Raw genomic sequence first — 27,107 nt, 5'->3', positions numbered from 1 at the left:
TTGGTTAACTCCGCACTCAGCAATATTACAGAAATATGGCTGTAAATCATAAGATATGATTTACGACCATTCAACCATTGTCAACCATTCGCCACTAACAATAAGCATGGGTTGACAAATTCTAACCCGGATCTTCAAGGGTCGTCGAAATAACACTAAGTGTGAAATAACATATTCTTCCTTTCCACATAAACTCGTGTGGATATTTCCACATACATGTATATATATTTCCACGAGTTCATGGGAATGGCTATCTGTAATAATCAAGTCATACTCGTTGTTGCTGTTGTTGGTGGTGGTACTGGTGGTGAAGGAATTTCTACTTGGTTATATTCCTGGACCCCGTTCCTCATTGCGATTGTATCGTTACAACTGTCTGTTTTTAAGTATGGGAGTTACGACTGTCTTACGTCTATGTTAAAGCAGGGGAGTTACGATCATCGTAGCGCAACGATCGCTTTGAGGAACGGGAGCCTGAACGAACGTAAGAAAGAGAACTAATGTGGGAGTGAGTATGGTTTTACACCGCTTTTAGCGATATTCCAGCAACACCACGGCTACAATGCTATTAAGAATCCCTATCGTGGACATAAATAGGAAACAGACGTTCCTGCGCCTTCTGGGACGGTGGGGTAGACGACAACGACGACGAAGGTTCGATTCCCAACATCGGTACACTATCAGAAGCCCATTTCTGGTGTCCCCCATCGTGATATTTCAAAGAGAGGCGTAAAACCATTCTAACTACTATGTCTTCCATGTTTCCGTCCCTGCTTACTATTGCAATATACTTTGGGAACAAATATTTATTTAAGTTACAAAACCTTTTGTGCGATTTTGTGCTTCGTTCATAGGCGTCGTTCCTGTGATTTCCGTTTCAAATATCCCATACCAGCTCACTGCACGTGCAGTCCGCATTTTTTATCCCAAATGATGTTTTGACAACCCAATTTGACAAGGGCTCAAAGAAGCGCCAGCGACTATCCTGTCTTGCAAAACGTATGCAACAACAAAACTACTCAATAATTGCAGGTAATTCTTGGAGGTATTGATTTGCATACCATAAATCACCAGTGTGTACAGTGTGGCTCACACCATATAGCAGAATGAGAAAAATCAACAATGCCCTTGCCCAATATTTTATTTTCAATATTCCAAATTCGTGACACTCAACATCATGTACTGGAAAACTGTGCAAATGCAGAGTCTTCACAAACTGTGTCACAGATGAACTGTACTGTACTGTACACATTATTTCCCGGTTGTCAGCAAGGTATTGGAAAGGACAGTTTGACAATTTCCATGTTGGGAGTCAGTCGAGGGAGAACACCCACCAGCCAGAGATTCAGTCCTAAGTTCAATTTCAGCAGGAGTGCGGCGTAAAACTAAACTCGCTCAATTTCAGCAGTGGAGTTCCAAACGGATCGTCTGCTTGACATTCTGTACACAAGTAGTCATTTTAGGCCTTCCTCTACCCACTCAAATGTCAACTGAACATGTTGGCCCAAATCACGCCATTTGTGAAATAGCCTTTAAATGTACCAAAGTGTTGGACAAATGCATGTGAATGGCCACATTTTCTCATGTCTTATAGCTGATTACTCCATTCTTGCAGCTGAAATTACAGGTTCCTTTAACTTCTTGCTTATTTTCTGCATAAATACGATATACGGCAAGAACCCGAGTTTCTCTTTCACAATTCCAAAGTATTCTCTAAGACATTTCAGCCAGTCATGACTGTGGTTGTATTCGGAGTCTGACAGGCTGAATGCTATCAAGGTCAGGAATGTTCTTGTCACACAGGGGACATGTTAAACCAGGGTCTGCTTTGTAGTTGCTCTGAAAAAAAATACATGTACAAATTAGTACTGTCCTTAGAGATATAATTCTTAACTCACACTCACTGTACGCCTATAGTTATTTGTGAAAATATAAAAAATCTGTTACGACCTGAGCAGGAATATATGCTTACATGTATACAGTAGTAGCAGAATACATGCACACAGCCAATCTCCTGCGGGTCTACTGGCCACTCCCCACACACACCACATGAAGTCAGATGGTGTCGTGACCTCTCCACCAGAGGGCGCTGTTTAGTTTGACGTGGGAATATCCAGCGTGTCACAGTGTTCTTGACTCTCTGTATGTTGACTAGTGGGAGGGCAAAGAACAAAAATTCCTGAGGGAAGAAACAAGATTTGATTCAACTTACAAAATGATCTTTAAGTACAAGGTCTCTTCTGGGCTAAATGGAAATTTTCATGGTTCCGCCAGGGAGATAACTCTAAATCTGTTTTCCCTGTCATCTGCAAAATCCAGCGATGCATACAAAAAGATTTGTACCCATGCTTAAAACAATTCAAAATTTAACATTGAGGTGTTTGGTAAGATAAATATGTTGTTCACTGGTCCCTAAGGGTCCATGGGTTGATCATCCTTGATATCTCCTGGGTAAACATTCCAATAAATCTCCACTATACCCTGAACAGCTTAAACGGTCTGAGGTAACAGCCCTTGTTTACCTTGTTAAATGCTGGTGTCTGCACACATGGCTGAGTAATGCAGGACAATGTATTACTCAGCACTGAGTTAAACAACGTGTACTGCTACTTACGGAGAAGCCGTGCCAAAGCAGCTCTCTGGTCATGAACTCAAAGCTGACCTGAAGCAAGAAAATGTTTTTAAGGATGAGTACCTGATGCATGGAACTTTCACCTGAAACATCAGAAGTAGTCAAACTGATAACACATAAGCATTCTCTGCAGTTTAAGACATTCCGTAATGAGAAAGTAGGGTTTTATGCTATTTCGAGTTACTTAATCATTTCTCATTTGAACCTGTAAACATGGTTCATAAAAACATACAATGCTAAAAGCGGCATAAAACTGCATTCACTCACTCTAGCGAACACTGTTAGTGGAACTATCTTGAGACATTTCCCTTGTCAGTGTCCTTCGGGCTAAAAGTGTCAACCTATCAAATAGTGAGGTTCATCAATAGATACTACAGATGGATGTACAAATCTAGCCTCACACCTGTCTCAGGCCCTGCCTCTGCGGGAACATCGACTGAATACCCAGAATCCTCTCCACAAGACTGAGGTAGCCACCAAGACGTAGGAACATCAGGAAGTTAACCAGTGTCGCCACCTTCATTGTCGTCTCCGCCCACTGCAAGTACTTCTCTATCTAGGACATGAAAATACATGGTCAGTAAGCAGCACACAATCTTCCCGCTAAGATGACCAGGGCTCACATACTCTTACTGTTTAAACAAACAACAGAAACTGCATCAAGAGCACTTTGCTGAACACAATCCTGTACTGTAACTGTTCTTGGAAACTACAGATCATTCAAAATATGGTCATTATGAAATATGTGATGGCTGAATTGCTGCAATTTTGTGACCAGTCCGAGCAACACCAGATAAAAAACCAACAAAATCATACCCTATCCTCCAAATTCTCAATGCGAAGTAATCTGACAAGGTCATGTGATCGGTCTCTGAGCCAGGGACAGCCAATGAGGAGAAGGGTGTACAACCACTTCTGTCGACTGGACATCCATGTCTGTGATCCCTTGGTGCCTCCGTATCGGATGTTGAGGATCTGTTGCCCAATGGAAGCATCCCATTGGTGGATGGAAAACTGAAATAGATCACCATAAAGTGTGTGAGTGAGTATGGCTTTAGCAATATTCAAGCAATATCATGGCGTGGGACAAGAAAAATGGGCTTCACACATTGTACCCATGTGGGCAATCAAACCCAGATCTTCAGCGTGACTCTTTGACCAATAACCCCACCACTCCTGATGATAAAGATTTATTTGAAAAGGCAAAGTAAGGTCTAAGTTATTCAGTTAATCAATATTGTTAAAATTCTTGAATCCGCTACTTGCTGGTAACATATATTATATTTGGGACCATACCTTCTTCAGTAAAGTATAGATTCTTGTACTTTTGTTGGGTTGAGTCTCATACAGGATTCAACCTTCCCATTCTCAGAGTTACACACCTAATCGCCAGCAGTCAACTGTCTAACCTACGCAGCTTTCACAAAAATGGAAGTCAGACAAATGGCCGACTAGACAGTGGAAATTGTGTATCTCATGATAAGTGTAAACTGGTACTGCACCCACAGCTGAAAGCTATGAATACACAATGCCATTTAGAAGAAACCATAATCCCAATTATTACTTGCCCATTGAAGATACTGCAGTTAAATATTTTTATGGCAATATTACACTAGTGTAAAACCGCTTGATGCATGAATTCAAAATGGTTCAAAGATGTGATGTCACAATGCTAATGTCTCTGTCGCAATTGTATTAGACCTTGCTTGACACGCATTTAGCTGAGAGTCCTCACACTGTAGGCAATTTCTGTCAATTTATGTTGCCGAGTAATAAAGAGAATACTAAACTCGCTTACATGAAATACCGTTTACGCTCATTTGATACCAAATCATTAACTCGTTAAATAAAAAAGGTATTACATGGAAGGTTGTTTAGTATATAACATGTTACATTTAAACCACTTTCTAAATGGCATTATGTATTCACGACATTCCTAAGCAGAAAATGCATAAAGAAATATCAGCTTCTTCACCATAAGACTCTGTGATTGGTATATACCATGGCACCAAACATGGTCCCAGCATATTCCCTCCTTTTTGTGGTTTTGTCAAAGCTTGCATAACTTGAAGTATTCAGATATGTCCCTTCACCTTCTACACAACATGGATATGTCATTTGGATGCTTATAAAGCAAAACAACATAAATTTAATTTTTGTTTTCTCCTTGTAGCAGGTAAGACCCCAGAAATGCTCTTGCATGGCACTAATCCATTGACTATTGCCTATCTACACCCTTATCTACTACCTGAGCTGCATGGACACAAGGCATAACAAATACATAAGTATGTTTATTCAAAGTTCACCCATACAAAGCAATAGTATTTTGAGGTTTTAAACACCTGCTTTCAAGAAGTGACTTTATTTCACACGGGAAGACACCAGTGAATAACTCGTCTTTAGCTACCCATGATTGTCACAAGAGGCAACTAACAGGATTGGGTCGTTAAGTTCGCTGACTTGACACATTGTCATCATATCCCAATTGCGCTGACAGATGCTCATGCTGTTGATCATTGGATCCAGACTCAATTACTTAAAGACCGCTGCCTTATAGCTGGAATATTGCTGAATGCAGTGTTTCCAAGCTACCAACCAATGGGAAGATACAGAACACTCTCTCATACTCTCCCACTGACTTTTGCAGACATTGACCACAAGGGCACCTCTATAGATAACAACTTTTAATCTACTTTTGATATGTAAGAATGTTCATCTCCGATTGCTTCATGTGACATTGAACAATTTACTACATATGCCTGGTGCACGGCCTGAGCAGGGTATAACTCTTTGTGAGAGAGATTAGATCCATTTATATAACCAGCCCCATGGAAAAAGCATACATTTATGGCAATCAGTGAACCATACACCAGTGGTCCACTAGTCAGAACCATGTTAGTAAAATATATGATTGAATTTCAGTTTGTCTTAGTTGTATATTTACATAAAGAGAAATTTATACATTTGGTAAGATAAACTTGTTGAAGTGTCATGATTCCAGGTATACAGGATTGATCTATCTGGTCTACGGCTCTCATCATTGATAAAATCTAACACTGGTCGCACAAAACCCTGCATACCCCTCATCACAAGGCTTACAATGTCAAGAATGGGGAATAGGGGAACCATGAAGCAGATATAAGATTATAAACAAGGGGTGGTTGGTGAAGGCACACCCAGAGCAAGTCACAAAAGTGGAAACATGCACACTACAGAGTGACATTTGCTTTTTCTTTATACAGAATTGGGTCCTGATCCACAAGCATTGTACACTACATGATTGGCTTATGAATGGCGTAATGCTACAAACACTTAGTGGATCAGACGCACACTGTACTTCTTTAAACACCTGAACCCTTGTTGCTTTGGCAGACCGCTGAATCATCCTATAGATGACATCCTGACCTCGGCTGCTTGCTGATTGGCTTAACTAGTAACCACTTTGGTCATGTGACATGGCGTCTTCATCTGCAGATCCTTAGTTTGAATCGGCTCACTCTGGTAGCCAAGTGGTTAAGTGTTCACTTGTCACACCAACAATCTGGGTTCGATTCCCCTACATGGGAACAATGTCAGAAGCCTATTTCTGGTGTCCCCTGCCTTGATATTGGAGGAATATCTCTTCATAAAAAAGTAATGGATTTTCTAAAAGAGACCTTTCAAGACATGCAAATGAACATTAATTCATTAAAAATAACAGATTTCCTGGACAGACCCAAGCTTTTCCAATCTTTGAAATAGAAATGATACAAAGATGATGCTCATAGATATTTTGACAGATATCAATTAAAAACAAAAATATTTTTTTTGATTATACAATCCATATTTTTATCAGATGATTATCCAATAGTATTTTCACTTTCAATTTGATCAGATAAATAGAGATGTAATACAAAAACAGCATGATAATGTAATGGAACTAGTCTCCAGAGAACCATCAAGTATCAAAAGCATGTTACAAGTAATCAAAATGAAAGAACAATCTTTATGACATGGCTTATCAATCCCAAAATGATCACAATTTTCTCATGCATCATTACACTCAAAATGCATACGATTCAGTTAAAATTCAACAATAATAAACGGTAATCATAATCATTTTAGATACAAAGACAGGGTTTTAAAGAGAATTACTTTGTGTTCAAACTGAATATGTGCATATATTGTAACATTTCTGGTCATAGATTGAAGACGACCAAAATAACTTCAGAATATTAAGGAAGAACATTTTTTAGTCTAATCATCTGTGATAAGTCTCATACTTCTCAATGTAATGGTAAGTGTTTGAATGCAATTTAATTAGACTATTGATAATCAATAAACCTACCATTCTGCCATCTACAAGGAAATCGGTTTACCATCCACATGTCCACTGTTACCAGGGTGACAACACAGAGAGCATATCATGATTTAATATTTCTGAAAATGTTACATTAATGATTGATTAGGGCAATTAGCATGCAATAAATGGACCAATGATAACAGATAATCAATATGTAATTACCAGTACCAAGTCTCCTAAATATGATTTGATATGAAATGGGAGACAACTCTTTATTCCATATCAGGACAACCAGCACAAAGCCTGGCCTGTATATTCTTTTTGTATTTGATTTTTTAGGGTTTGCTTGTCATGCTGAAGACCTGGGTTCGATTATCTACATGGGTACAATGTGTTAAGCCCATCCCTGCTGTATCCTTCAGTGATATTGCTGGAATAGTGCTTTAAAGCAGGGTAGAAAAACACTCACTCTTAATGTCTGGTGTATGTGCATACTGTAGGAACACAGCAGAGTGAATGCTCTATCACTCTGTCACTCGACTTGCCCATTCACTCACTCTTACAGAAATTGCCCCCAAGAAGAGCACAAGTCAAATCAAAAGTTACAAAGCAACATTGCCAGTCTGCCTCTTTCACCTAAGGGAGCAGTTTGAACTTAACTATATTTCCTCTTTATGAGGTGCAGTGCCTAATGGTTAATGTGTCTGCTCATCTTACTGAAGACCCTGGTTCCATTCCAAACATGGGCACAATGTGAGAAGCCCATTTCTGGTGTTCCCAGCTGTGAAATTGTTGGAATGTTGATAAAAGTGGCATCAAGCCATACTCACTCATTCATTATGACAACAAATATTCATGTAAAATGTCACTGAAAATGGCAGAGCAGCTTCTGAGATGGAGCATTTGGGTATTTCACTATGGTCAACTGGCAAAGCTGAATACAGTTGAATACACTGGTAAAAAATAAGTTTTCCAACCAGTTTAAACAACATCACGTAACATCAGTGTGCAAAACTGAATCTGACCTGCTAGCCAGTGGCCTGTAACTCTTCACACCCACTGGCCCAATGGATAGTAAATTTTCATGGGGTCATTTGCTTTCTTAAGTATTTTACCTGTCAAAACCTTTAGCCTACTTTCTACATTCAACTTTCTGATAAGTGAAATTCTGTTGAAATTTTAGTAACTTTCAGACATAGTTAGCCTGACTAACAAAATTTGAAAAGTATTTTGCACACTGCATGATATGAAGGATATTTCAGCAGAAATTCAAAATACCAGACACTTAACCATCAGGGTATGATGACATGCAATCATTCAAGTCACTGACCGTGAACACATTACATCACAAACATTGGTTGCTGGGGATCTATTGTTAATCAGAAACCCTACTGGGAAACAAGCAGAAGTTACTAGGGAAATCTCAAACTTCCAATCTCTATAGGGAAACAAACACAGGTCGCTAGGGATCTATTCCACCTGAAAATGTCTGGGGAAGCAGCCTTGGTTATAAACAATGAAAAGATTGAATTTTAAAAATCCTGCTTAAAGCATCATTTTCTATACAGTTCCACTGAAAATATTAAAAGCTGGTTTCTTAAAGGAAACGCACAACATAATGGCTCATACTTTAAGGCATGTTACATAAGTTTATGCAAACATTGCATCAATATTTTATATTTTGATCTTTGTTACACTGGGCTGTTAGCGACAACACTGATGTCGTCAAGTAACAAATGAAAGTTTGTAACCAGGATACAAATATACATTGAAAAACAGCACGCACATTACGCACTATTTTTTGGTCCCTTTATTTTCAATACCCCGCCAAATGATAGAGATGTTATAGAGATAGTCTTAACATGGCCATTATTCCTTTAATAGATTTCTTACGACGGTGACAAAACAGGTCCCCGCTGATTTGCAAGGTGATTTGAGTGTATAGGCTCAATATTGACTAAACTGCTATCTGGTAACGACCAGGGCGCACACAAGGCAAAACCCATTGATGATCCAAAACAAACAAGAGTGGAGGCAACCAAAATGTATTTATAAACAAAACGTGATTAATGGTTGCTACGGTTAAAACTGGTTGTCAAGGAAAAATACATACATAAATTATGTTCGAATCTAGATTTAATATTGTCTTACAACCATGATATGGAGGAGAAATAACAATGCTGTGACCGGGTGAGTGAATTAAATACGGGTCATATTGACAGCCACAGGTTGGAGCTTGCCGTGTAGTACGACAATATATACACCTGCTGGAGAACCTTGATCAGCTATAATGGCAGATACTTAATCTCCGAGTGTGAGCGGGATAATCTTACACTGGGTACAGCACTGGTCAATAGATGTTATCAATGCACTGTGGAACTGTTGTCACGGATGGATTGTTGCGGTCGTAGGAGCACTCACGTTTTGTAGAGCTACAGCATGGTGGGTTTAAATCTTTGTGCTTGACTGGAGTATTTACTGTGGGCGAGCGAGATGTGAAGGGCTGTAAATGCCGGTTAAGCGGGGACATTTGGATTGCAGCCATGTTCAATATGCTGAGTTGTTCTGACCTGAGTGATAAGGATATGTCGTGATAATTATGTGCAAATGTTTGAGGACAGTATGAACTCTGAGCGTGTGTGACTGCTGTCATGGAGGGAGCTGACGGACAAATCAACTTAGAATCACATTCCCATGTGGATGTTGAGGGGGCACCTGCAGACACTGGGTCTCAACCATCCACAGTGTCTGAAACACCTGTCAATCAGCCATCAGATGGATCTGCAGATACTGATGATACTAGTCTTGAAATCCCATTGGCTGATGACCAGACCAGTGAGCCAATCAGGGATGGAGGTGAAATTCGAACCCCAGACCAGCTGATCATCCATTCACCTCCCCCACCTGAAATTTTCGTATCCTTGCCAGAGGATGAAGATGAAGGTCAAGGTCAGGGTGATGAAGAGGAAAGTGAAGGTCAGGAAGATGAGGAAGGTCAGTCATTAGATGTCAAAGATTTACAAAGAGCTGAAACTGACAACCATGATGATGATGATGATGATGATGATGATGATGATAAGAATATAACTGTTGTTGAGGACATTGTTGCCGCAGCTGAAGACAACACTCAGAATCTGCAAGGGAATTCACACGAAACAGAGAATAACGAGTTTGATGATAATGATGAAAATATTGGCAGTGTCAGTGATGAAGAACAAAATATCGCAGATGACTCCCTCAACAGCTTTGAAGACAATCAATCAGGTAGTACCAACTACATGGACATGTCGCCCAGATGTATTCCGAGTCTCTCAACACAAATTGTATCCAGCATGTTGTATGGCGACGCTGACGACCTCCTTCAAAATGTCAAAGATGACGGTCAGTCATCCGTGGTCAGTGACATTTTTACTGATGTGAGTATCAACAAGATTCAAACTGGTCCTACGCCAACTCAACAAAGCAGAGTTCCCTCAACGTCCCTCCCGTCCTCCAAGAAAATGTCACCACCCAACAGCATGAAAAGCATTGGCTCAAAAACGTTTGGCAGTCCAGCCTTCTTGAACATCCAATCAGAGAAGGGCTTCTATGTAACAAAGACTCCCGTTGGCTACTATCTTGATGAAGAGGAGGCTGAGGTAAGTGGTCAAATATTCAACAACAAATCTGAATTATCAACTAATTATTAGGGGTCAAATGATGCAGCAAGGTCATGATACAATGCATAACACAGAACATTGGTCATGATGCATTGTTATACACATTTCAACAACAAATTGTGTTTAAGTGTCTGGACTAAATATATGTCAGAGTGATAACAAAAGGAAGAACCAGCTGCAGACATGTTCATAGCAATATTCTTGAAATGAACGCAAAATGTTAATTGCCACAAACTTATCTGAATTACTGAAAAAGTAGCAGGAAATGTATTTTAAGGAAGTGTATCATCTTGTATTGATATAAAGATAACATATTTAATATGATCTCATAAAACCGACAATTTACCAGCGCACCAGACTTGTTTTACCCTAAAATTTGTTTTTATATCAACTCTTTTTAAACTGATGACTTCAGTGGTCTCTGTGAACATGCTTTGTTTGTTGTTCAGTGCTAAACAACAGTCCAGCTGTATGGTGCAGTCTGGAAATAATCTGGTCTGGACTGGACAATCCAGTGACAACATCATGAATATAGTTGAGTTAACCAAGTCAGACAGTCTGACCACACGGTCAAGCTTGCTGATGAGTCGTCGTATCCCTATTGTGTAGATCGATGCTCTTCAAACAAGATTTATAATGAACTAATCTTACCAGGTCCCTTCGAGTTTGCTATAATCATCACATCTCATGTATGATGCAGTGTTGAAATTTGAAAATACTGATTCTAGCCAAAATAGCTAAATGAAAAAATATTCCTCTTTTTTTGTGAATAACATTCTTCATTCTCCATCATTTCAATGCATGGTAGCCTTGTAGCTAAAGCGTTTGCTTGACACACAGAAAACCAGAGTTCGATTCCCCACATGAGTACAATGTGTGAAGCCCATTTCCAGTGTCTGGTGATATTGCTGGAAAATTGCAAAAAATCAGCGTAAAACTCATGTAAACAGCAGTGAGTGAGTGTACTTTCACATAACACTCAGCAAGATTCCTGCAATATCCAGCAACACACTGTACCCATGTGGGTATCAAACCCATGACATGAGTGCAATAGCTAACCCTTCCACACAAAGGTACCCCACTCCATGCAAGGACCATATATCAACATGGACATTTCCATCGATGGTCAGACATGTCTATTGTCAACAGCTCACCCACACCAACCTGAAGTCTCTCTCCTTGTACAGTAGATTTTATCTACTACGTTTGCAGACCACTCCTACTTGCACTGATAGCCTACCTCACGAATAAACTTGTTCCCTCAATTCTGGCTGAACATACCGCTATGAGTTTTCATATGGTTACTACAGTGGTATTTTGAAACAAATTTCACATGTTGGACCTAACTTGTGCTAAAATCTGACTCTACTTAATGGTAATGGTACCAATCTCATATTAATCTTCAAAAGTGATACCCACTTCTCCATCCTCTACCTGCTTCGACAAATAATTCTCTTACATGAGCAGAAAAAAACCAGCAGGCTATACAATTTTTGGGGTAGGTGTATTCTTGAAATCTTTTTTACGCTTGAGATATGAATCATATTCAGCGACCACGCTTGATATTAGAGGCAGCTAAGGGAAATTGTTGATCTGTTTGGCATGTTTTCTAAAGACATAGATCGATGCTCATGATGTCAGTCACTGGATTGCCAAGGTTCAAACTCAGTCAGTTATACCTCCTTATTATACAGCTGGAATATTGTTGGTATGGGTATTAAACAACCAACTCAGTAATCACTCCTTTTCTGAAAACCCTGACATTGAATCAAATCAAATCAATACAACCTTTACGATCTCGTTCAACCCATCAATTATTCAACTCTTATGGGTATTGTATAGAAAGAGTTGCTGAGGTAGCAAAAGACCTTGTTTTGATTCCCACATGACTATAACATCTGACACCACTCTCATATTGTTTCATGTCATGAAATTGCTCTCAACCAAGTTGTATTTTCGTTTCACTCTTACCAACAATCAGTCCCTTACACAAAACACCCACCCACTCACCTACCTACCCACTCACCCATCTACCTGACCACCCACCCACTCATCTTCCTACCCACCATCCACTCACTCACTCACACACAGGTGTCGTAATTACAAACTCTCAAGATATTTGTACTGAAAAAGTTTTAAGACATGCATCCAGTCAGTTTACACAACATGCATGTGCCACTTGGAGCCCATTTGTGAAAGGAGACTACTTATAGCTAACATAAAGGATGGCCAGCTTTGGTAATGGTGACATGTATTAACGGACACTAGGACCTATATTATTACTTTGAAAGCAATGCTAAAATACTTCCAAATTTGAGAATATAAAAACTATAAAACAAATCTCCATTCCAAAAACAGTTTCCCAGTTTGCCTGCCAAGGAAGCACAGAAACCGGAACACATCACCAGATCCCCCATCAGTTAACATTATTGCACACAATCCTTGTTCTTATGTCTTTCATTTGTCCTGAACTGTCTGATGTATGCAAATATCCCCACGAAATATTAATCACTGTATATGAATCATGTAACATGTCAGAAAATACACAACAGATCACACCTCACATTCTCATATCATAAATTCACCATCAAACCTCCCGTTCTTTCAGTTTCGGTGAATGTTAATTCAGAAACACTAAAACCCAATGTCAGGCTGACCATATCCCTGGCTACAAACCAACAACAGCTAGATTACACGATTTCTTGCCATTGCTATGGTTACCTGCTGACACAAATGCTTGACACATTTGTGTATTTCTGATCAAGTCAAAATGGAAGTCAATGCTAATGCTCAAAACTGTTGTCTTGTCAAGCAATGCCACATCAATTAATGGTTCAATGGCCAAACTCTGCACACACAGGCTACATAAAGATCATATTGGTGAGCAAAAATAGCTGACATACAACAGCAGCTGAAGCAGGTTAACGTATAGACTAACAACTACTCTCTCAAATGAACATATTTTACTGAAAAAAATCCATGGTAAAAAAAAACATAATATAACGAAATGGAGCCCTGAGACTTTCTTCATTTTCATTTTTGAAGCTAAAGAAATCTAGACTTGCCACATTTTTAGACTTGCATGGTCTTTCTTGGACATATTTGCTTCAGGGTCAGTACCACAGTCTACTTAACCCAATAGTGAGTGAGTGAGTTTAGTTTTACACTGCACTCAAAAATACTCCAGCTATATGGCATCGGTCTGTAAATAATCGAGGCTGGACCAGACGATCCAGTGATCAAAAACATGAGCATCAATCTGCGCAATTGGGAACCGATGACATGTGTCAACCAAGTCAGCAAGCCTGACCACCCAATCCCGTTAGTCGCCTCTTATGACAAGCATTGTCGCCTTTAGTGGCAAGAATGGGTTGCTGAAAGCCTGTTCTACTCCGGGACCTTCACAGGTACTTAACCTAATACATACACATTCACTCATACTTGTAAAACAACCACCTTCAATATATACAATGTTATTCTTAATTTTATCGAACTAAATGTTGATAAAATCATAAAATGTTTATGCAGTTTAAAAAACATGAGGTATGCAACTCTTACTGAAACAGAATAACCTGAAATAAGTTGCTAGGCTACAACAATACTGAAATGTAATGATACAGTCAGATATCATACACTAGTAACCAAACAGGGTCCAACAATACTATTGAAAATTTCAGTAAATCATGAAGGCAGTAGTTTTTGTCCATGTTAAATTTACACAAAATTATTCGATTTCACGTCATTGGCCGGACATCGGCAATGCAATGGTCATGCAATGTGTGAAGCCCAATTCTGCTGTAATAAACAACAGCAGCATAAAAACATACACACTTACTCAGGTTTACCCAAGTCAACCGTAACCTCTATGAGATTGGCTTTCAGAGTCAACATTGAAGCCTACATCCACATATACAATGGGACATATCACCCATAACTGAGACATGTCACATTGTGAATCTCCACATACAGCTACATCCCATGGCCCCATCCACTACACACACTCGCTGAACTCTGTGATCAGCATGTGGCTCACAGATAGCCCTGGATCTATTAGCTGTAAAGCTATTTAAGCTATGTATTTTTTCACTTCTACTGACCACCCCTATGGTCATGTGTAGAGAACGTCCGTCCCAAGGACCCATGAAGGCTTGACGTAGACTAGGCCTTCAGCAACCCATGGTTACTATAAAAGATGACGATGCTTGTTGTATGAGGCAACTAAGGTCATTGTGTGGTCAGGCTTGCTGACTTGGTACATGTCATTGATTCCCTACTGCGCAGATCAATGCTCATGTTGTTGATCACTGGATTGTCTGTTCCAGACTCGATTATTTACAGACCGCTACCTAGCTGGAATATTGTTGAGTTTGGCGTAAAACTCAACTCACTCACTTACTCCATCCGAAGAGCAAAGTTTCTGAGGTTCATCCGTGGGTGTGTTCACACACAATGGTATCGATAGATCGTACGTGTTGTTCTCCTGCCTGGCACTGGGAATTAAAGAGATCAAACAAAACACAAATCCCTCTTATCATTAAACTCATGTTCAAATCCAGTGCTGGGATGCGCACCATTCACACAAAGTTCAGTTTGTTGTAATTGTTGTTTGATGAACATTCCATGGCAAAAACATTCGTCCATTATTACAATTGGTGTTTGTTATAAACATGGTTTACTGTGTGAAAAATAGAGGATACTAAATGACCTGTGTAACACCATTTCTACTAAATGAGCTAATGATTTCATATCAATCAAGAAAAGCAACTTTGATACTAAATATCTATGAGTTTCATGAAAATGGTCTTTCATGGGCATGAATTTAGTAATCTATTTATTACTCGCCAACATACATTGTTAGGAACTGTGTCTGTCAGCTCTATGTGTGATAACTCTCAGCTTTCTGTGAGTCAAGCAAGGAGTAATACCATTACCACTGCCACAGGGGCATTGTAATGTCATAACTGTGAACCTTATGACGTCATACGTTTAGCAGTATTACACTAGTGTAATATTGCAGTAAAAATATTAAACTGCGGTAAGGGTGAGTAATAACAGCACTTAACATAAAGATATAATGTCATAGGCAGATTTTTCAGTGGATTTCATAATGTTTCCAGTCTAATATTACCGTGTCTGCACAGTCGGACTATGAAATGCATAAAAAAATCAGCAGTAAATATTGATTATGCTATTGTTCACCGATACGACAACGCATCCCACGACACCTCGATACAATCAGCCCCTGAACAACAACAGCCATCAAACCAATAAATAGACTGTCAACCGATGTCAGTTTCCCAATATCCATCATTACATTGTGTTCAAACATGGCTGTGAGTTGACACAATAATAGGGCGTTAATCATGGCCACTTACATCTACAAAAGAAATCATTCATGAACACAATCAATAAAAAGCATTTCTCAGCAGGTGTCCAAATGTCGTCAGTGCTGTGCATTTTCAACACTTCAGGTGAAAACCAGGTGGAAATCAGGTGGATATTTTAAATAATCTACCCTCAAATGTATCTGGTGTGAATCAGGTGAATTTCTGATTCTTAATTTCAATTTTGATTTAAATCATAAATCTTTTACACAGATGAATACATTCAGACAACTATTTATTCATTCACCATGGGTAGAATAAATCCCCTGTACCTCATTCTACAAAACAATTGTGTAAAAATGATCGTAACTCCCAACCTAGGCCTAGATTTTCAAAGTTATCTTAGTCCTAAGACAGTTGTAAGTCAATATATGGCACTTATGCCTATCTTAGCACTAAGAGAGCTTAAAACAAATCTCGGTAATGGTACACAAAATTACAACAGTCATACAGCATCAACAACTGTGTGAATCCCAGCATAGTGCTAAAAGCTTGTCATTAAATTAGTCTTAGTTGCCGACTAGTTTGGTTACACAGTGACTTTGTGCGTTATTGCTTGATATGTTGACCACTGGTTTCATCTACCCTGAATATATCTTTTACAAGGAGCCATGATGTGACTTTAACACTACAGATTGCAGCGTTAAATTCCATTCCCTCCCTCTTGGTAGAATTGGTCTTCTGCAAATTGGTCATCAGTTACCCATGTTTGTTGAAGATGGACTTGGACTGGACTGGGGAGTCAAGGTTTCTGATTGGGCTGATGCATCATTGCGTATCCCAATTACTCCAGCTGCATCCTCGATAATCTCCTTGGATGCATCTACGTCTTCTTCTTATCTCCCTAAGCTGGCTTTCTATTCCTCAGATGTCTACGATGGGCAGTTGTTTGAATGTACAAATCACAACTCACTTTTGCTTCTGAATTACCTAACCAATTAAACTTGGAAACACAAATGATGCAGAGCTGATGTTTTACTCTGAACCTCTCTGACAGAGGTAGAAATAGTTCTTGCACACATATTTTTAAAGATTGGGACCTGTCATTTTGTCTGTATGATTTCAAAAAATCTTAGCTGTACTGCCAACAAACCTCCACAGCTGTGACCATCTTTGTTCACACTGGCAAACTAGGATGTAACAGAGGCTCAGCTGATTGGCTACTGGAAAATGCAGAGCAAGCAAAGGGAGGTAACAAAATTATCAGGCCAAGCCAGAGATGCGTCCAGGGTATAGTGTAGATTAATCCTAACATATACCCTGGAGATTATCGAGGATTAGGTTGATGCCTACCTGTGGACTGTAGGGTCGAGCGTGAGTTATTAAAGGACCACAGTCAACTGGTATATTGCTGAGATTGTTGTTAGACAACAAGCTCATTCATATAATCACCTCTTTTTTGCAGTTTGATTTCACTTTAGCTGAACATTAATTAAGATTTTTGTGAAAACATCACATGCAAACTGACATAGATGCAAACGTAACCAAAAACATTTTACTCGCTTTCACAATGATGACATATTACCTTCTATTACCTCCGAGGGCAAATATATTGGGGTCCATATTTTTCATGCTATGCCCTTGCACAAAATATCACAATGTCACAGTAACATGACATCATGAACGATGCTATGACGGCACTCTTTTTCTGTGACATTGAGTTCTACATGCAACGACGGCAGGTAGCTAGCCTATATCGGAAAGTAGATTTGGGTCTATTTTTGGTAATAAACAGAATAATATATTCATGCCAGTGTCACACCAAGTTTAGGACACTCATGCCTAAATATCGGAATGTCCCTCACTCTCACTCTGGAAATATCAACATTTAGACACTCGTGTCATACACATAGTATGACATGGACACTCATATAATATCCTCCACCTTTATCATACTGTCTCTCGCTAACACGCAAGGTCAAGGTTGCATCCCTGATTTATTGTTGCACCCTCAACTTCGACACAAAGACTCTTAAATAAATCTTAAATAATACATTTTCACAAACATTATGATTTCTATCTGACGGTAAAATATCACCATGAGGTAGTTTCATAAAATCATGAAAATAGATCGATAAATGTCCAAAGTGGTCAGTTCTTGGCGAACACATTCAGGAAATAGCTAGCCTTTTTCAAACCCTTCTAGCCACTTGGTGTATAACATGTCAATATGTTATCAAGCTTGATAACTTGGGTGTCTAAACAAATAACTGGAGGCTTCACAACAGGATAGGTCAGAAAGTTGGTAAGGCCACATCAACTTAATTTTATGGTGAACACAAGTTTCACCATCCAATTTTACTTGGAGTAGAACATAGAGAGAATGGGTGAGACAGCAAAATTTGTTTCCAAAAAAGCATTTATTAGGAGTTTTCTGTTCATAGTAAATATACGTTGATGCACCTCCTGTATATTTTCTGATTTGATCATTGAGTATTTAAATAGTGAAGCCTTGCAAATACATGAATGTATCCGGCTTACTCCATAAACAATGAGCATTACAAAAGTTATCTAATATCATATTTTTATTCAAGTTTTAGTTCATTTTTCTGATTGTAACATTTCCCTTTGTTATGACTAAATGGTAAACTCCAAAAGTTTATAATGTGTGGCCTAAATATTCCTCAGTATATATTGAAAATGTTACAGTGAAAGGCCACTGCTAAATATGTTATCAAGTTTATATCCTTCATTCTTTTGTCTGTTGTGCATGTCTTGGTATTTTGGAATCAATAATCATATGTTGTATAAACGAATATATTCAATACCAACCACCAGAGATACAAATATTCCCCTTAGGATAAGAAGTTAAACAAAATACAGGGTTACATGCTAAACATTGTATACTATTCATATCTGTGCTTTCATCTTATTGATCAGCCACCACCTTTCAGTTCCAAGAGAATATTCCAAATATTGAGTTTGTTCCGTTTCCTCTCTGTATCTTTTTCGAGCACAAAAATCAATAGGACTGGTCAAAATGATCAATAATCAGAAACACTGTCGATAGAGAAATTATTAATGATTATCAGTATGAAAATTGTGATATTGATAGTATCATACAATAACTTTTGCGATAGAAGAAAGTCTTCTCATGCAATATACAAATTTAGGATATTGTTCATGGGTTGCTCTTATATAATATTCATGAAGCTGTATTGTTAGTTATCCATGCAAAACACAAATCACAAGTGATTTGAAATATTTCATTTCTTCCAGATGTTTTGGGCATTTTTGCTTAAAATTACGTCTCCATCATTTATTCATAATCCTTGCATTTTTAGCTTATGATTATTGACTGCTATGATCTCAATCGATAGCCGGTGTTAAAAATCAATCATAGCAGCTATCAATTCATCTTGTATTGTCCCTTACGTCTAAGTGACATCCCTTCTCACGCTCCACTGTCTTTGTGACATTTTCACTGGAAAAACATGACTCTCATGTATGAATTTCATCACACTTTCATCACGTCTATTTTCAGCTGAATATTCAACGTGTTAACTTAAACATAATCGTTCTCAGTGGGCATTCATATTTTTCTGTTTTTTTAAGCCCTCCATTATTCTCTCTACACATACCCAGCAACAAGATCTTACACAATATGGATCAAATTGTTAACTATTTTAAAATACCGATCAATATTTATAACCGTAGCCTCCACCTTCACTTTATAACAATGTAGGTTTCCCTAACACTTCAGCTCGTGTCAAATTACGCATATCAGACAATAACTTTGTCTCATAATTTTTAACTCTTTATACTAAAAATGTGTGCCTGACATTTTAAATATCAAGAAAAATAAGCCATGGAAATGCCAAAAAATATTTTATTCAGAATTCCATAACTATCAAAAGGCACCAGTACACCACTAGACCAATCTATGTGTCAAGTTTGATGAAGAAATATTGAACGGTTTGAGTTCTGCTCCGGAAAAGATAAATGTGCATGAACGGACGGGGCGCATTTTAATACCCCACACAAAACGCGTTGCGGGAGATAACAACATCTGAAGAATATATTTCCTTTTTCTTTCCAAATCCAGCAGCTAGTTAAGGCAGTAGTCAAGTGACAATGAGCTTTTGTCTGCACACTGACTAATAGGAAGAGACATGAAATCCACTGATTTTTCTGTATCCCAGCAGGTAAACAAGGGCCCATGATTGTAATTTACACCTGAATGGGCACTTATGAATACCGCTGACAGAGCATGTTGGTAAACAAGTTCTACATGCCTTTGTTTGTAATTACCTGGAGTATCTATAGACACTTTGTGATATACAATGTTACCACTCCAAATATGTTATATTCTCATGGTTCCATATGTCAGAAAGGAGAGCATTACTAAGGTTTCATTTCACACAAAAATTGATAAAAAAGTAATACTAATCCAGAAGTGTTCACTTGGCATCCTGCATGCTACCATGTTTTAAAAGCCTGTGACTGTCAATCACTGTGAACTTCAATGATCAATGTCCAGTGTGAGGATTTACATAATCACTAATTTCCAAATGTGTGACCAAGTTATTAAAATTACATTCACAAAAGATTTCACAAAATACATAAAAAAGAATTTTTGCTCAAAACATAAAATTAATATACGTGCATCCACTTTGAACTTATTTTAACCATGCAACCAGGGCCTTGGCACTTACATACAAGGAATTTGGAGCCCTGTGCTTAAAAGTACCAAATGTGACAATACGAACTGATCTGAATAGTCGTTCTGAAACCATTCTCATTTCCACCACCAGACCTAACATGATCTCATAAATGCCTTGAGAATGCATGAATGAATTATAGATATGTGTGTTCACATCCGCATGGCAACTGATGACATCTGAACTAAATATCCAAGTACTGATACTACGTGAAAAAGATGACATCATAGATACAACATGAAAAGAATGATATTACAAATACAACCATCCTTGATATCTCCAGGGTATACATTCCAGTAAACCTACACTATACCCTGGATGCATCTACGAGAATTTTATTACCATCCTTGGTTGGCTTCACATTCTCACAGTGGCCAATCAGCTAAGCTACAGGACAGCAGTTGCAGCTGCAAAGGTTTGTTTGCAGTGCGACTCAGATTTTGGGAAATCATACAGACAAACTGTCATGTCCGAAACTTTAGCAAAATATATGCAAAAACGCCTTGTATCTCTGCATGATTTGTGTTGCCAAGGTTAATTGGTTACATACCTTAAAAAGTGACGGTGAGTTGTTCCCAGTGTAGAAACCTGATTGGATAAAAATCCAGCCAAGGGAGGGAATAAAAATATCAGGCCATGTCGTAGATGCATCCAGGGTACAGTGGCAATTTATCAGAACGTTTACCCTTGAGATATCAAGGATGAGATACAACATGAAAAGGATGACATTATAAATATAACACACAAGGACATCATGTTGATGATGCTATGATACTATGCTACACAATGGCATAACATTATGATAAAGTTGTTTTTAATAAGTTAGTGTGGTGTTTCATAGTTGGTCATTGTTTTGCAACAAAATAAGAAACATTAAGTGTCTGAAAATCCATAATGGAAGGAGGCATTAATTAGGCTTTTCAGCAACCCATGCTTGTCATACGAGGTGACTGATGGGATTGGGCAGTCAGGCTCATTGACTTGGTTGACATATGTCATCATATCAAAAGCGCGTAGATCAATGCTCATGCTGCAATCACTGGATTGTCTGGCCCAGGCTACTATCTAGACCATTGTTATTCAGATGGTTTGTTTGCTGAGTACGGCGTTTAAGGAACAGCGAAACAAACCAATCTACAATTATTTATACAATTACTACATGTCATCAGTTAACGTTCTCATGGAAAGCAGGCCTAGGTGGTATGCCAGCTGAAAATGGTCAGTTGGTATATCCATTTTGATACCATTGGTCTGTTTCTAACAAATTTTGGCTTCTGGCTGGTGAACATTACATCCAATGTCAAGGACAGACACCTGCTTCAGATCTCCACTTTACGAGCTTGATTAGACTCAGTGCAATCCAATCATAATGACTGATTTCAGTCAGATTAGTGCTGTAACTCACCACAGCTTTGGGGTTTCATAATGTTATTTCATGTTGGGAGTATTAATCCTTCATTGCTGGTATGCAATATATAATCCCTTTAGTCAGGTACATGAAAAAAAATATAATCATGCGCACTCAGATTATATTCCGAACTAAAAACGTTTGACTGGCATTTTTCGAAGATGCTATTTGACAAACATAGACAACTTTCTGCGTTTCACTGCAAAAAAGAAAAAGAAAAAAGAACAAGGATAAAAAAAATGATGAAATCCAGAAAATTCTCTGTTCATGAACTTTCTGATCACAAACATCTCGTCCACATCAGAAAGCTGACAAGCTATTGATGTCATCTCTGGTAGCTATATAAAAAGTGGTACAGTGATCAAAGATACGCTGAACCCAAGTCAATGACAAAGAAACATTCAATACTGACCTTCCAAAGTACAAACTTGAGCAGGGCGTTTATTTCTGGGTCGTATGTTGTCAAAAAGCTGCTCTGTAACACAAGTACACAAATAATGCAATTAATTAATGGTTGTCTATACAAGTTTACTTTGTCCCATAAAGACCCAGGTTAGAATTGGTCTTCAGTAACTCATGCTTGTCAAAGGAGGCAGTTAACAGGATTGGGTGGTCAGCCTCACTGTCATGGTATCACAATGGTAGGTCAATGCTCCTGATATTTAATCATGGGATTGTCTGGTCCTTATGTTATTTGTTTACAGACTGCTGGCATATTTTCAAAATTGCTCATTCTGGTATTAAACAACAACCTAACCCATATCCTATAAGTGACTTACACAATCCTAAGTTTGAATCTAAAGCTCAACCTGGTTACAACTGGTGGTTTACCAGCACCAGCTTCTGGGACATAAAGGGGAGATAACTCAAAGTGCTGTGGGGAAGATTAACTTCCTTGTTTTATCCATTAGACCCAAATTTAAGATAAGCTTGTCTACCTAATAAAAAATGTGTTAAGCCTGACAAATCAGAGAAGCATTGAAAAACATGACGCACCTTACCCTGGTATTTTCTAAAACAATTTCATACTAGTTATTAAGATGATGATCACTTGGACTGACTCCAAAAAAATATATAAGAAAGACTGAAAAACAGGCAAATGTACAAAGACTGCATATAAATGCACAAAGAGTCCTTGAAAACACTGTCAACATAACATCAAGTGGTTAATTGAAGTTTTCGAGGCATCAAGATATCCCTAACACCGACAGAGATTTTCTTATCTATCAATCAATGAAATCAATACCATTTGATTCATGCTGATCTGACTGGATCACCCCTGGGTTACCAAGAACAGGGCTAACCAAGGGGGCATGTCATAAGGCTTTGTAGTATCTAAACATGCTTTTTAACTATACTGAGATAACTGTAATGATAATTAAATTCCTATTTCAGCATATATTATTCATCAAAGCAAATACTTGTTGCCGGTTAAAAGAAGGGCACATGTTAACCATATACATTTCATATATTATTGTTAATGATTCATGAACCTTTTGAAACTGTCCCTGATCTAACTGAATATGCACAGGCATGCAAAAGGCAATAGTACAAAGTCACTCCAGTACAATGGAGAATGTGCATAAATGCTGATTCATTATTAGTTACATGGTGTTTAAAAATTTTGAAAGGCTGAAAGGAACTCTTGTAAATTCCAAAATACAGAAGTTACAAGGGGTTACATTGGCTTATAAGCCCGATAGGTGTTAATTTCAAATTGCAAATGGTCAGTATTTGCCGACAGGCAGGCAGACAAATAGGTGTCATTAAACCAGACACTGAGTTTTCTCTGCGACAGAGTCTGCTTGTCACAATCAATATGTTTTTTTGATGTAACGAGTAAATTATTTACTAGTTTATGTACAAAACCAAGATTAGACTACTGCTCACGACCTCATACTCCGAGCAGGCATACAGTTTCAAGCTCCACAAACCTACTCACTGCACGTGCGTTTTGGGCACAGTGCAACATAGCTGTTGAAACCACTTTTTCCCCCAGCACTAGGGAAAAATTTGTGAATCGTTTGAACTCCTATTTCACAGGCATTTTTTCAACTTTATAAGTTGAATTGGCATTGTTGATGATTTGTTTCAGTAAATACATACCTAAAGGTATCAGAATCTGCTAAGTTGTGGTTTACATTGCATGTGACCATTAATGTAACTTATCTCTCAAACAATAACATTCAGCCTTCAGCAGAGTGAGACACAAAACATTTCGCCATGATGTTTCCTGAACGGTCATAAAGGGAGACTACTGAGGATGACTTAGTTTATGTTAAAAATTATTGAATTTAATTTTTGGTTAAATGATAAGTGAAATACAGAAATATATTACTTTTTTGGATGCATTTGTTCATACAAACAAATACAAAAATATAACAAACAATTGTATTGGTCTGTTTATGCCCATGATTCTATATTCCAAATCTAAAATTTCGAAGCAATCAGACATTTGGCAGTCACATTCCGTCTAAGGTAAAAAGTCATTCGTACAACACCTGTAGCGTGTCATGTGACAGATTTGACATGGTTTTGTATGCTTTGACTATTGACCAATCAGAATATGACAAATTTATAGGGTAATAAAATACCATGTTTCATGCCATTTTGTCTTATTTCAAGCTCTTTTATCTAATATAATACAGAAGCTTTTTTGACAGTTTGTTATGCCATAATTCTGTGAAGACCCGGTTTAGAATTGGTATTCAGAATCCCAAGCTTGTAAGCGGCAACTAATGGCAGAGAGTTCTTAAGCTTTTTGAATTGGATGTCTCTGTATCCCAAATATGTAGATCGATGTTCGTGGGGAAAGACTTGTTTCTGTTCCCCAAAACTGCCAAACAGCATTAATATTGTTAAGTGCAGTGTTAAACAACAAACATTCACGCCATGTCCCTAGAGATCCCTGGCTTGGCAGGTCCTGAAAATCTCACAGTGGTTGTAAAACTGTAAGTTTACTTATAAATGGATGAACAATTTCTTAATATGGAGAGTGATGTTTCTGTGCAGGTTCTAACACCATTATATCAAACAAGTGATAGAACAATACTGATACACTGCTCTCACTATAATATACATGTTGTTCATCCATATATTGTTATCCTTCCTTAGTGCTGCAGCTTCTAAATCCTGAGAGGCTGTTGTAAAACGTGACAAGTCTTAGTGACCCAGTTTGACTTTGTCATTTACAGATCATATTGCTGGAACACTGCTGAGACTGGCACTAAACAAATTCAACCAACCATCAATAGAGGTTTCTGCAATGAAGGTGCAATATTGCCCCCTGTGTCATACATATTGATGCTCATGCTGTTGATTACAGGGCTGTCTGTTCCAGAATCAATTATTTAGAGACCGCCACCACAAAGCTGGAATATTGTTGAGAGTGGCGTTAACTAAACTCATATAACAGTACACTCTTATGAAGTTTATACACCATGTTTATTTATGCATGCCTCACATGGGAATTTGCTTGATATGCAAAATATCCATTGTGCTTATCCATATACACTTCACATAGATCATTTTACCAAATAAATGCCTGTCAAAAACATATTGTAATCAGTTAAAACTGGAATTCACCCCTAAATCCTTAAGGGACATAACTCTTGTCAATTGGTTTTCTTAAAAGTTTTGAGACTACACAAGGAAAAGGTATGAAAATGTTAAGATCTGAAAACAAGTCAAACTTTTTCTAAGGTGTCACTATGGGGTATTTCCAGCTGTAACCTGATTATCACCAAACTGATATTTTATGTGCAAAATCTCTTTACACTCATGAGCAAAAAATTGGTCTGTATCATTATAGTAACTATATGTATATGCATATGCATGACAAATTGTTTGTTTTTCAATTGTCATGATGTTTCCTAATTGTAAATAATATTTGGATGAAATGTTGAACTTAGTACTGAAAGTAGACATGCATATATTTGTAGACTTTGTCTCATTGCTATATAATGTATTTAGATGATATACAGCATAATTAGACCGATTCTATACATACAGTTACAGAATTGTAACTCATAATATTTTACCTTGATATATTGCTATAAAGATAAGTTTGAAAATAGTTAATAAACCAAACACATTAATGACATATGAGCACTTTCACTGTGGTCATATTCAGAACTCATTGCATCAGGAGTAAATTATGGCTGCACACTTAGAGGCACTATCATATGGACATTAGGCTAGTTAAGTTGCAAAATTACTACATAAAACATGAACTTTTTCACACTGTGGTCACTACCCACACATATCAAACAACTCTGTCCGCTCATATACACAATTTAGTTTTCTTTTTTCTGAGCACACAATAGAAAATTGGATATAAATTATATTGGGACAGACGCTTGATCTGGGAAGGGAGACTTCTGAGCTCGGATGTCTGAGTGTGAGACACAGCCTGAGCAAGTGCAAGTGCTTCAAAGGCCCATTCAGATATTATGCATTAAAATGCATTAAAGACTGAGAGTTCTAGCAAACAAAGCGTATCAGGGTAAGAGTTCCGCTCGTAGCCCCCTCCCAAGTATTTTCAAGAATTAATATCATCCTACAAGTGACTGAATGCCATTACAATACCTGGTGGTATTTGAATATTTTGTTGAGATGTGTCTTGGTCAGTTGTAGTACTTCCTGATCTAACTCAGCAGCATCCAGCTGAAACAGAATATTGTTTGCCTGTGGTAAAAACACGCTTCCTTGTTCATACCTCGCCGAACACAGAAATGTAATCACAACCACGCCATTGTTTGTACATTACTGTGGAGTTAGGCTAAATTGGGGGTATCAGCTGAGTAGGAATGAAATTTGATTGTAAACGCATCGAAAGCGACAGTCATAGTAGAAAACTAACAGGGAAATATAAATCAGAATTAATCTGATTTGTTCATTAATGATCAAGCTTCCTTTCAAATTCAATATCAACACCTGTCAAGGCAAATTCAGCATGAAAATTCAACTTACCTGACTTACTCTTAGTGCTGTAACACGCCCATCCACGTTTTCCGCCATTTTGTTTGTTTATAAGAGGTCTTCTGAAACGAGCATTATGATTGGTGAATAAACCAAGCTTT

General features: G+C 38.1%; 2 protein-coding genes across 2 annotated transcripts in view; one reads left to right on the top strand and one right to left on the bottom strand.

Annotated features, from left to right (window-relative positions):
• Positions 1 to 1,123: 1,123 nt before the first annotated feature.
• On the bottom strand, positions 1,124 to 27,107 carry LOC137268361 (peroxisome biogenesis factor 2-like). The gene is made up of 8 exons (XM_067802918.1): positions 26,998 to 27,107; positions 26,614 to 26,691; positions 22,439 to 22,501; positions 3,449 to 3,646; positions 3,036 to 3,188; positions 2,615 to 2,662; positions 1,973 to 2,179; positions 1,124 to 1,839 (listed from the first exon to the last, which is right to left on the bottom strand). The coding sequence occupies exons 1-8, from the start codon at positions 27,043 to 27,045 to the stop codon at positions 1,732 to 1,734; spliced, it is 903 nt and encodes a 300-aa protein (XP_067659019.1). The 5' UTR covers positions 27,046 to 27,107; the 3' UTR covers positions 1,124 to 1,731.
• Positions 9,491 to 27,107, top strand: part of LOC137268359 (rootletin-like) — a 96,913-nt gene continuing 79,296 nt past the window's right edge. The window contains exon 1 of the mRNA XM_067802912.1: positions 9,491 to 10,552. Coding sequence (XP_067659013.1) covers positions 9,566 to 10,552 — 987 coding nt within the window. The 5' untranslated portion in view covers positions 9,491 to 9,565. The remainder of the gene's footprint in view (positions 10,553 to 27,107) is intronic.

Source organism: Haliotis asinina, chromosome 16, assembly GCF_037392515.1.
Source record: "Haliotis asinina isolate JCU_RB_2024 chromosome 16, JCU_Hal_asi_v2, whole genome shotgun sequence".
Lineage (NCBI taxonomy): Eukaryota > Metazoa > Mollusca > Gastropoda > Lepetellida > Haliotidae > Haliotis > Haliotis asinina.
Note: the sequence above shows the minus strand (reverse complement) of the source record. Positions and strands in the feature narration are given on the sequence as shown.